Here is a 13,291-nt window from a genome sequence, read left to right on the forward strand (position 1 = left end):
ATTATTTCACGGAATTCCTAATTCTGTAGTTGGGCGCTCTCCATTTTTTGGAGGATTGCGAGTCTTGCCTCCAATTATGAGGGTTTTAACGGTTCAGAAAACTTGAATTACAAAGTTTTTAAATAACTGTCAAACAACTCACGAAATTCCCAATTCTGTAATTGGGGATGTGAGAGTACTTTCAGGTGTTGCGAATCTTGCATCCATTTATTACTGCTCAAATTTTTGTTGTTTTCGAGACATGACGCACGTTTGGTTTGTAAATTCAGACTCAATTTTAAGTTTTTTTTTCGAAATTTGAAATACCGAACCCTGTAGTATTGACAACTCAGAGTACTATTAGGGTCTGCTAGTCTTGCCTCCAAATATGACTGCTAAAATCTTCGTAGTTTTCGGACTCCGAAAACTCAAACAACAAAATCTTTCACAAACTATCAAATAATTCTCGAATTTTCAGATCCTGTATTGGGTGCTCTCTGTGTTTTCAAGGATTGCGAGTCTTGCCTCCAATTATGGTTGCCGAAGTCCTTGTAGTTTTCGAGACATGTTGTTTTTATGGTTTCTGCAAAATAGTTTGAAAAATTAAAAATAATCTCTCAATTTATCAAATCGTTCACAAAATTCCCAGTTCTCTAAATGGAACTGTCGTAGCATTTTCAGGTATTGCGAATCTTGCATCCAAATATTTCCGATCAAATCTTTGTAGTTTTTGGGACATGACGTTTTTTCAAGTCCTTTTAGTTTTTGAGACATGACGTTTTTATTGGATTGTTTAAAAAAGATTCAGACTCAATTTTAAGTTTAATTTTCAAAATTTGAAATTTCCAAACCTGTAGCTGGGGGCTGTTAGAGTACTTTCAGGTTTTGTTCAGAAAACTTGAAATTTAATTTTCAGAAAAAATTGATATTCCTACACATGTAGTTGGCGGCTGTCAGGGTCCTTTCAGGTTTTGCTCGCGAATATTCCTCTCAAATATGACGCTCAAATCTTTGCAGTTTTTGAGGCCTGACGTTTTTTTATGGTTTTTCAAAAATATTTTCAGAAAACTCAAATTACGAAATCTTGTACCAATTATCAATTATTTCAAGGAATTCCTAATTCTGTAGTTGGGCGCTCTCCATTTTTTGGAGGATTGCGAGTCTTGCCTCCAATTATGACGGTTTTAACGGTTCAGAAAACTTGAATTACAAAGTTTTTAAATAACTGTCAAACAACTCACGAAATTCCCAATTCTGTAATTGGGGATGTGAGAGTACTTTCAGGTGTTGCGAATCTTGCATCCATTTATTACTGCTCAAATTTTTGTTGTTTTCGAGACATGACGCACGTTTGGTTTGTAAATTCAGACTCAATTTTAAGTTTTTTTTTCGAAATTTGAAATACCGAACCCTGTAGTATTGACAACTCAGAGTACTATTAGGGTCTGCTAGTCTTGCCTCCAAATATGACTGCTAAAATCTTCGTAGTTTTCGGACTCCGAAAACTCAAACAACAAAATCTTTCACAAACTATCAAATAATTCTCGAATTTTCAGATCCTGTATTGGGTGCTCTCTGTGTTTTCAAGGATTGCGAGTCTTGCCTCCAATTATGGTTGCCGAAGTCCTTGTAGTTTTCGAGACATGTTGTTTTTATGGTTTCTGCAAAATAGTTTGAAAAATTAAAAATAATCTCTCTCAATTTATCAAATCGTTCACAAAATTCCCAGTTCTCTAAATGGAACTGTCGTAGCATTTTCAGGTATTGCGAATCTTGCATCCAAATATTTCCGATCAAATCTTTGTAGTTTTTGGGACATGACGTTTTTTCAAGTCCTTTTAGTTTTTGAGACATGACGTTTTTATTGGTTTGTTTAAAAAAGATTCAGACTCAATTTTAAGTTTAATTTTCAAAATTTGAAATTTCTCAAACCTGTAGCTGGGGGCTGTCGTAGTTTTCTCAGGGGTTGCTAATCTTTATACTAATTTAACTGCTCAAATTGTTTTTTTTTGGTTTCCAGATATGAAGTTTTGTGTGATTTTTTCGAAATTTGTTCAGAAAACTTTAATATAAGTGCTTAAAACATTGAAATTCCTAACCCTGTAATTGGGGACTGTCAGAGTACTCCCATGTGTTGTGAATCTTACCTCCAAATATGACTGTTTTTGTTTTTTTTTTAAATTGCAAAACTCAAATTACCATGTCTCAAATTTTTTCAATTTATATAACTCAAATTACATAAAACTCAAATTACAAAATTTTTCACGAAATACATAATTAATGAAATTCTTAAACTTCTGGATGGTTGCTGTCAGATTTTTCTGGAGGATAGCGAATCTTGCCTCAAAATATGACTGCTCAATCCTTGCAGTTTTCGAGACAGGACTTTTCTTATGTTTTTTCAGAAAAGTTTTCAGAAAACTTACGTTTAAATTTTTCCAATATTAAGTTTTTCCAATATTTGAAGTTTTCAAACCTGTATTTGGGAGCTGTCAGAGTACTCTCAGGGGTTGCGAGTCTCTCCTCTAATTGTGAAATTTTTTTAGATATGACGTTTTCTGTGATTTTTGTTAAGAAAACTTAAATTTAATTTTAAAAAAATTGAAATTCCTAGCACTGTAGTTGGGAACTGTCAGTAAGGGAGTAATTCATTTAGGTGTTGCGAGTCTTGCATCCAAATGTCTGCTCAAATTTTTGTGGTTCTAGTAACATGACGTTTTTTGATGGTTTTGCTTACAAATTATCAAATAATTCACGAAATTCCCAACCCTGTAATTGGGTCTTTTTGAAACTTGTCAAAGAATTTGGAATTTGAATTTTCTATCTCTATGGTGAGGCGCTGTCAAGGCAATCTCAAGGGTTGCAAAACTTGCCTCCATATGACTGCTCAAATCTTTGAAGTTAAGGAGATATGATGTTTTTGTGAGAAAATATTGAGAAAACTTGAATTTAAAAAAAAGTTCACCAATTTTGAATCTAAATGGAGCTGCCCGGGTACCTCGAGAGGTAACGGTTCTTGTCTCCAAGTATGACTGCTCAAATCTTTGCAGTTTTGAGATAATACAATGTTTCAGAAAACTTGGATTTGAAAAAAAAATCAAACATTTGAAACTTATAATTCTGCAGTTGGGTACTGTGAGGGTTTTTATCAGGGATTGCAAACTTTAATGTAAGTGCTTAAAACATTGAAATTCCTAACCCTGTAGTTGGGGACTGTCAGAGTACTCCCATGTGTTGTGAATCTTACCTCCAAATATGACTGTTATTGTTTTTTTTTTTTTTCAAATTGCAAAAGTCAAATTACAAAGTCTCAAATTTTTTCAAATTATATAACTCAAATTACATAAAACTCAAATCACAAATTATTTCACAAAATATATAATTAATGAAATTCTCAAACTTCTGGATGGTTGCAGTCAGATTTTTCTGGAGGATAGCAAATCTTGCCTCTAAATATGACTGCTCAATCCTTGCAGTTTTCGAGACAGGACTTTTCTTATGTTTTTTCAGAAAAGTTTTCAGAAAACTTACGTTTAAATTTTCCCAATATTAAGTTTTTCCAATATTTGAAATTTTCAAACCTGTATTTGGGAGCTGTCAGAGTACTCTCAGGGGTGCGAGTCTCTCCTCTAATTGTGAAATTTTTTTAGATATGACGTTTTTCCAGATATGACGTTTTCTGTGATTTTTGTTAAGAAAACTTAAATTTAATTTAAGAAAAATTGAAAATCCTAGCACTGTAGTTAGGGGCTGTCAGTAAGGGAGTAATTCTTTTAGGTGTTGCGAGTCTTGCATCCAAATTTCTGCTCGAATTTTTGTGGTTCTAGTAACATGACGTGTTTTGATGGTTTTATTTACAAATTATCAAATAATTCACTGAATTCCCAACCCTGTAATTGGGTCTTTTTGAAATTTGTCAAAAAAATTGGAATTTGAATTTTCTATCTCTATGGTGAGGCGCTGTCAAGGCAATCTCAAGGGTTGCAAATCTTGCCTCCATATGACTGCTCAAATCTTTGAAGTTAAGGAGATATGATGTTTTGGTGATAAAATATTGAGAAAACTTGAATTAAAAAAAAATGTTCACCAATTTTGAATCTCTAAGTGGCGCTGCCCCGGTACCTCGAGAGGTAACGGTTCTTGTCTCCAAGTATGACTGCTCAAATCTTTGTAGTTTTCGAGATAATACAATGTTTCAGAAAACTTGGATTTGGAAAAAAAAATCAAACATTTGAAACTTCTAATTCTGCAGTTGCGTACTGTGAGGGTTTTTATCAGGAATTGCAAATCTTGCGTCCTAATGCGACTGCTCAAATGCATTTTTTAAAAAGAGATCTGACGTTTTTCAATGATTTTTTCATAGAAATTAACTTCAAGAAATCATTAATTGGAAGTTCCCATCTTTATAGTGAGGTAAATTTGTTGTCAGGATACTCTCAGGCGTTGTGAAACTTTCTTCTACATCTGAAACTTTTCTCTAAATATGTTTTTTAATTATTAGTGAGATATAATGTTGGTTATGAATTTTTGAAAATCTCTCGGGAAACTTAGGTTTAAAAATACGCGAGTTTCCCAACCCTGTAGTTGGTTGCTTTCAGCGTACTCTCAGGGATGACAGTTTTCCCCTCTATATATGACGTCTAGTTGATGTTTTCCAAAAAAGTTATAAAGAAGAAGTTCACAAAATATAATTTGAAATTCACAATCTTTTCGAAAAAATATAATTTGAAATTCACAATCTTTTCGAAAACTTGAGGTACAATAAACAAGAGGTAAAAAATTTTACAAACTTCAAAATTCTCAACAAAATTTGTGCTCTCAGGTTACTCTCAGTATTTGCAAAGTTTGCCTTCAAATTTCTCCAAAGGCGCTTCAAGTGTCTTAGACATGAAGTTTTTATATGATGATTATGAAATTTTGAAAATTATGAAGTTACCAGCCCTGCAATTGGGTGCTGCCAAAGTACATCTTCAGAGGTTGCAGATCTTGTTTTCAATATATGCCGTTTTTGTGAGTTACCAAAAATTCGAAGCCTCGGAGGTGCGTTATACGCTAGTTGAATTGAAATCTTAGTTGCACAAGAATCTCATCGATTAAAATGGATTTTTTTTGACAATTTATTCGAAATTTCATTTGATTGACTAAGTGTGGCTGTATGCTGTCAGCCTTTTTGGAATCTTATCTGTGAGATAAAGATACAAAAATCTGAAACACAATTTTTTTGGAGGTTTGAATATTTTCTTATATTTTTGGTTTGTTTTGATTCGTTCATTTTAAGAAATATAAAGTGCTGTTGGATGCCCCTGTCTGTTTTCACGAGTCCTTTAATTTTTTTGCTTGCTTCTATATGTTTAGGAAGCGTTTTTCCACCTTCACCAATCTTCTTGAAGCGCCGAAACAATCTTCTAAATCTTTCTCATTTATGTCAGTTTTGCACTTCGGTGGGGTTCCGTCTTTCGGGCCGCGTTAGTTCAGTTATGGTGGGTAGTTCCGTCTAGTCTAACGGTTGCTTTTAGTTGCAGTTTGATTTCTTTTTAATCATCATCAACACAAATGTTTTTGTTCACCCGTTTCTTGTATTCAAAGGTGTTTGCAATTCAAAGCATCGTACGGACTCTAAAATGAGCTTCTAGGATTTGCATCAGCGTCGTCTGCGTCTCCTCTTGATGACCATAGGGTTCTCAATCTCTGATAGCATCGAAGAAATCCTTCGCTAGGTCGCGCACGCACGCCATTCGCGGTATGCTGAAGTCCTTCGGCGTAAACGTGCTTCCGGTAACTAAGTTTTACCGTTCTGAAAAATGCGATCCTATGCCATCTTGTCACATTCCGGTAGCAATTGTTGACTCTCCTAATTAGCGAATTTGCACAGTCACGACTGATAAGGTACATAACAACGGTTTTTAAATTCCAATCTGGTAGCTTTAAAATTATTTATTTTCATAGTCTCCTCTACGTCACACTCGTTCATGATCTGGTGGCCTGCTCGGTCGAATAAATGTTTGTGCCTCCCATGAGTACGACGGTTCGTATTTGCATCTTTTTAGATTTCCATTTTAAAGTTCAATTAATTTCATTTGAAAAAAGGAAGGCTAATTACTCTCTCGAAAAATGAAAGTCGACGTGTAGCGAAAAAGAATGTGAACGACCTCTAGTTTCGGAAGTAGATTCTAATTTTATAGTTTCCTGGTGCAATACAAAAACTTTCCTATTGATGCAGTTTTCTCAAATTAAACTGCATCTGGATTACTTTCATGAAAAATGTGTCAAACATAGTTTTTTTTAAATTATAAGAGCTTTAAGGTATACATATTTCTTTTCGAAATTCGGATTTTCAAAACAAAGAAGTCCGTTTTTTCTGCTTTCTTGACCTTTTTAACTTTCTGTTAATCATATTATAATTTTTCTAGTCAAGCTTTTTCGAAATTTTTGTTGACAATTGTTTTCTCTTACCGCAAAGCTTCACCTCTTGCGCAAAGTTTCACATCTTGCAAAAGCATTTAAATGCAATGAGATACGGATTGAGTGGCCTTAGATATGAATGAACAGAACTTAAGTAACAGAGGAATTTGGAGGTGGAGTTATATATACTTTGATGATGTTAATTCAAAATATATTGATGGACTCTGAAGGAATCTGCATTAAAAATTTTGCAGTTTGAGAGACCAGTGTCCATTATGGTCCACAATAATCGATATACAAGAAGTTTTCGGCCTCTTATTTTATGCTCCACTTGCATCATTTGCATATTTTAGATTTTAGTTATGGACCTGCTTTTACGCTCTTTCGTAAAAGACAAAATGAGGGAACTATCCCAAGTCGACCAGCCAGTAACTGAAGCTAAAGCATCAAATAGCAAACAGATAGTATATCTGAGTAACGATAGTAGCGATAGTGAAAATGACAATGAATCGAGAAAGAGTTCGAAAAAAAGCAAAAAGAAAAAACGCAAGAAGGAAAAGGATAGGAAAAGAGACAGGTCGAGATCTTCGTCTGAAAGCGACGTAGATGATGAGAACTCGAGTCACAGCGGAAAACGGAGAACCAGTAGACATAAAACGTCAACTAGCAGGCACAAGGACAAAAGTGCGAGTAAAGCGAAAAGCAAATCGAAATCAAAAAGCGGTTTCTACGAAGAATACGAACAGGTTAAAGATCTTTTAGAACACATGGGAAATGGATTTATAAAAGAAGAATTGCCTATAAGGACAGACGCCTATGTGTACCGTAGAAACGGTGACGATTCTCGATCCAGAAATCGAAGTCGAAACAGATCAAGGTCACGTGATCGAAGCAAGAAAAAGCATGACCGGAGCCGAAAAGATAAGCGAGGAAGCTCGTCAGACTCTAGTTCGGAACGAAAAAATAAGTATAGCAAAAAAGATAGCAGAGCAGAAGTTAAAACGTATATTTTGCCTCAATTTAACACCAACGCCTTTTCTGCTAGTTTCAACACTGCGCCTCCCAAACTAACTAACAGCTCTAGAACTGTGCATTCTAATGTGAAAGGTACGACAACTACCAAAACCGTTGAGTATAAGTCGAAAGCTCCGAAAGAAGATCAGAGTATTGAAAGCTATGTTAAAATGTGTCGGCAAATCGCGAAAGATGAGACAGGTGAAAACGGCTCGGGTTCTCAAGACGAACCGACGAATGTTCCGTGGGTCTCGGATGACGAAGGACCCGAAGCTGCAACCGGTGCCTGGCGGAAACAAGACTTCGTTGTCAAACCAGCGAACCGAATCATTCAACTTAACATTCCGAATGCAACTCAGCTACAGATGCCAGTATACAAAACAGGCACCGAGTTAAGGGTGCAATTCCCGGTCGGGTCAGGTGAAGATCACAGGGAGCATAATCAAAAAATAGCCTGTGGAAAAATACCGGAATATGACCCGAAAGCCGATATTGTTTACGAAGAGGAAACCTTTAGAGCCGCAGAGCCAGCTAGACGGCCAGATATCAACAAACTAATGCGCGAAAAAGCAGCACTAACTAAAGCTCTTGAAGTTAATCCATACGACGCAGGTTCCCTGATTAAATTGCACAAACTAGAGAAGAGTATTTTTGAGTGGAGCAAACCAATCAAGGAACCAGGCAAGTTCACTGGAACCACCAAAGTCCAGGTTCTGAGTCACAAACAGCTGGAAGGAGACGATCACGGAGCCGGTGCCTGGGTTAGAAAAGATATGTTCAAACGTCTGAATAGGTTAAATGAAACTACAGCTGGCCCAGGAAAACGTTTGCTAGAAAAGATGGGCTGGAAGCCAGGTCAGGCTCTGGGCAAAAATAAAAATGGGTCAACTGAGCCTATAGATTTGAATTTTAACCTTGACCGAAAAGGTTTATGTGGCAGAGATGAAGTTATCGGAACTGGGCCTCAGTATGGGGCACTTGCGGGTCTTCAAGGCCGTCATCCGGTATCAGTTCTAGAAGAAGAATGTAGAAATAAAGGTTGGGGCACACCCTATTACGAGCTCGTTTCAGAAAGTGGTCCTCCACATAAAAGGATTTTCCACTTCAAAGTGAGAGTTAATAACGTTGATTATATTCCGCATTCGGGAAGCAACAGTAAGAAACAAGCGAAAACTGACGCGGCTGCGGGTGCACTTTTTGCCCTTGGTTTGAGTTGATTGGAAGGAAAATACTTCGAAATTTTCAAATTGATTACGAAATTGAAAATTCTTAAAGAAAATTCGAGGCTGTTCAGATTACTGAAAAACAGTTTTATCTCAGTTGTAGAGCAATATCTCTCAAATTCAATCTACAAATCGAGCCAGGTTGGGTTTGTATGCAAAATTGCATCCGGCAGAAAAGTATTGGATTGTTTTTTTTTTTCGAATTAGAAAAATGATGTAGAATTTTGCATACGAATCTAACTTGGCAAGATGTGACGTTTATCGCTCTCAAAAATTCGTCTTTCCTGGCTCAATCTTGTTACGGTTGAAGTTTACTTCAATTTGTTTCTGTTGGAGGCGAGTTCAAGAAAACCGAAGAATATGGAACGAGGTGGCGCAGCTGGTGGCGCGCGCAGCTTGGAGGCGCGTCCGGAAAAGGGAAATGAACTTCAAATATTTCTTGTTTAGAATGTATATAATTTTGCAATTAAAGTTGGAATATTTTTTTTAATATAAAAACAAGACTGCCCTTTAACTGGTATCGTTTAGATTTCAGTAAAAAAATTGAACGTAGTAAATTTTGAACGTAATTTGTTTATCTTTCCTCAACAACCAATATGAAATTTTTGCCCTTGTGATAAGCCAAGGTTTTTAATCGGGTAGTAGACTTTTTCCCATAACGAACCTTGTTCACAGGTTTCAGCACATCGCGTCATTTTAGCACCTGATGAATTTCTGCCTGCAGAACATGTTCGTACTATAGTTTCGCTTACTGGTCGAGTCGAGTTATAGCAATCGATGCTGTGAAGGCGGTAGATGCAAGTTCGTGCAAAGCTGTTTTTTTTAAAAATCTTTTGGCTGGTTTTAAGCGTATTGGATGTCGGCTTGTACCAAATGTTTTTTTTTTCGATTGATTTAACTCTGACAATAATTTTTTGAAACCTCACGACACTCCGTAAAGTTAATTTTTTTGTGTGTTTTTGTGACAGTTTTTAGTGTTAGTGACATTTTTTGTCTTTTTAGCCTGTTTTATATTGTAATCTTATTGGAAATAGCAATGGCGGTTGTTATAAGAGGCTAATTTATTGTTTACTTTTCGGTGCAGAAGATTTGCACATTTTCTTTCGATGCATTTGTTTTTGTCGGCTGTTTTCGTTAGCTGATTTGTTTTATTATTCTAACCTTCTTGACACCAGTAAGAGAGGCTGTTACTTCAGTCAGACAATATATTTTAACAAGGATAGTCGGTTGCTATGCAATTAGCTCTAAATGTTCCGACCATATTCTTAAAAAAAAAAACTTTTTTTTTTCAAATTGAATGTCGTTTTTTTTGTACGTGGTCTGATAGAAAGATTAGACGAAAGCCTGATATTTAAGCTTATTCGGCAATTTTCGTAAAATTGGTAAGATGGACAACAATTTTATTCAAAAATTGGCTGGAAAAACAAAAAAATGTAGGGAAAATATCTTAAAAGTTGATAAAATTTGTAAAACTTTTTTTGCAGATTTATTTGAATCCTAGAATGGCGCTGAAAAACTATCGAAAACTAATTAAATTTTAGCAAAGTCAAATGTTTAGGGCTTGAATAGGTCTATCTTTCTTTTTGTAAAAAGCAAATTTTACGCCTGCTTGCGCGCCTTAGTCGCTTGAAATTTATAGCCGTTTGGAAGTTTTTTAATGTCGTTCGAATCACGACTAAAAGGGCTTTAATGGGATATATCGCTTGAACTTGTCAGATGATTATTTGTGTCACCTGATTTTGCATGGACTACAAATCAGTGAAAAATTTTAAAACACCCGAATTCAAAGTATCTCCCATTTTCAATGGTCGGTACAAAAACGATTTCGATAGATTTTTTGCTAGTTTTGAAATGTTAATAATAGTTTTTCCCTAATACTGTAAATTTGGTCATGTAGGTTCACTGTTCAGATCCTTTTGTCAGTTTGATTATATATCCAGTAAAATAAATTTCAATAATAGTTTCGCACATTTTCTACATAAGTGGGAAATATTTTTCAAATTATGTAGTAGATTTCGAAAAAAAAAATTGATAGTTGTTCTAGCTAAGCTATTTCTGATATCGTTTTAGGTTTATTCTTTCAATATTTTGATAATGCACTTTTTGTTCAGTTTCATGTGCTGGTATGTTTCTTTTGTTTTCGTTCAACCCTTTCTGTTTTTTTTTCTGATAGAATTTTTTGGCTTTCGAAATGAAATTTCATTTTTGTTTTAAGCTTCATCATTTGCAAAACCATAGTTTTTTCGTGTCTAACTTGTTTTTGTTCTTGTTGATTTATACTGTTTCTCGGCTTTTTTGAAAGAAAAGTCGAAGAAGTAGTTTCTACATTTTTGAATTGAGAATCATTATTTCTCATTTTAAGGTTCCTGACTGGAATGTCTTTGTCTTGTTTGTATTATTGGCTTCTGCAAAACTCAGGAAATATTATCCGTATGGTTGGACAACAGAAAGACGTTCCTCACTGAAATGTCTTTCTGTCTCTGTTTGTATTATTGGCGTCTGCAAAACTCAGGAAATGTTATCAGTATGGTTGATACCTTTGTCTGATTTTTGAAGAAAAAATCAGGGCCAAATCAGAGCTAGATTTCAGGATAGTAATCTGTGCGATTTACAAATGGTTAATGGCTTGAATTGTGAGCAATTTTAAGCTGTAGATGCAAGTTTTAAACGTCGCTTTTAGTTGAACTTGTTGCTGGCTTTTTATAGATTTTCTTTTTGAAGCTGATTAGAGAATAAATAAGTGTCAAATGCACAATCGTCGCTTTCTTAATGTAAAATTTTTGAATAGCATGTGGTTAAATTTTGAGACGTTAATGAAGTGCTTTTGACCAATTGACTCTAATTATTGTAGCCTTTACGATTTTCCTAAAGAAGTGGGCATGGATCAGTTCTAGAACGTGGCCAAATTGGCATTTTCCAAACCCCGCAACCTAATCAAGAATGATAGCATGTGAAATATCTTTTTGAATCTGAAGTTGAATCTTCATTGGAGTATATATATATATTTTTTTGCTTTGAAAACTATTATTTCGATTAGTGAAGTTGGTCTGAATAAAAAATTCATACCAATCACCAAGCTTGCAATTAGCAAGCCTTATCAAAACCAACTATAGACTTTTTTGGCTAACAACTTGCTTAACAGAATCTCTAAATCGGTGTTTAGGAACTTAGACGACAGGAAATTAGACGATCAGAAAATAGGGTAATATAGACAAAAAACTTGCGAGCAAATTGCGTGAGTTTTAATTACAGACTTAAATTAACTTTTGGCTGAGTGAATACTGGTTTTCCGTAAATTTCTTTACGGTCGTCTAATTTGCTTGTCGCCTAATTTCCTAGGCCCCCTCTTAATCATTTTCGCAGCTTTCTGTAATAATATATCAAGATTGAAGTATCAATTTGGCCTGTATAGTGTAGAGATAACATAACGTACATGCTTCAGACGACAGAAGCACTGGCTTTGAATCTAGCTAGGAGCCGATTTTTTTTTTCTAAAATGTTTTTTTTTTTCAAAGAAATTTTCATGTTTTTTCTGCCTATTGATTGTCGACTGACTTCCAAACGGACCGAAAGATACCAATTTGTATGGTTTTTCACCGGATAGTTGCATCGATTTCAAAATTGAGCTTAGAGACCTGAACACTATTTTCAATGAGTTTATTTTTGTGGCAGGTTTTGTTGACTTATGGGGCTTGTGATTTTTTAAATTTTTGTATGAGATAAAGGATAATCGGTTGCTGTGCAAGTAGCACAGAATTTTCCAAACGCATTGATTTAGATGAGCACATTCGTAAATAAAGGAAAAAATTAAGTGAAAAATTATTCATCATTTCTTTGAAAAAATTTTTGATGTCAATAAATTTTTTTTAAAGAGCGATGGAAAAACTGCAAGAATGATAAATGATAAAAGCTAAAATTACGTGAATTTTGTGTAAAAATTAAATTTGAAGTAAATTTTGTGCCCTCGCCCTCATCTCACCAAACTTTGTTTTATTTAGTCTGAAAAACGGAAAAGTCAGATCAATTATTCTCGCCACTCATGCAACATTTTTTGGCAGTTTTTTTTTTAAATTCGCCTCATGGTATAAAGGACTTCATATAGTGGTACGACAGGGGGGTAGTAAAAGACGGCTTCATGAAGTGGTAGAAACAAATAGTGCTTAAAATACTTTTCATTGCATTAAGCTATTACGAACCAGACTCTATTGTGTGCTAACAAAAGCCAATAAAACAATCCAGACTAAGAATCAATGCTGTTAAGTATTTCCCGATACTTTTTTGCGCACATGTTTCTTCTCCTGTCTATTCTTTTTTCAGAAATTTGTCTTAAATAAGCGTTTTGATTGTTAAGTTTTGTTATGTCGTATGTGATTTACAGGTAAAGAAAAACTATATTTATGAACTATTGAAAACGTCAAGTATTGTAGTTTCAGATTTGTTATGCAATAAACGAGCGGACTTGTAGCTCGAACGTATTGCATTATTTTTTTTACCAGATCATATTTCCTCGACAAAATATCAGAAATGATCTTATCAAATTGTCTATTTTGATTACTGTTTCATCAAATTGGATCTTGCCATGTCATCTCCAAATCGAACAATAGCTGCTGCAGCCAGATAGTTTCCTATTTTGGCGAAAATTTCTTTTGATTTTCTGTCTTATTTGCCAATCA

General features: G+C 34.9%; 1 protein-coding gene across 1 annotated transcript; it reads left to right on the forward strand.

Annotated features, from left to right (window-relative positions):
* Positions 1-6,737: 6,737 nt before the first annotated feature.
* On the forward strand, positions 6,738-9,101 carry LOC134845783 (protein SON-like). Its single transcript, XM_063862863.1, has 2 exons — positions 6,738-8,759; positions 8,868-9,101. Exon 1 carries the CDS (start codon positions 6,744-6,746, stop codon positions 8,610-8,612), a length of 1,869 nt encoding a protein of 622 aa, XP_063718933.1. The 5' UTR covers positions 6,738-6,743; the 3' UTR covers positions 8,613-8,759; positions 8,868-9,101.
* The last annotated feature ends 4,190 nt before the right edge of the window (positions 9,102-13,291 follow it).

Source organism: Symsagittifera roscoffensis, chromosome 5, assembly GCF_963678635.1.
Source record: "Symsagittifera roscoffensis chromosome 5, txSymRosc1.1, whole genome shotgun sequence".
In the NCBI taxonomy this organism is placed as follows: Eukaryota; Metazoa; Xenacoelomorpha; order Acoela; family Convolutidae; genus Symsagittifera; species Symsagittifera roscoffensis.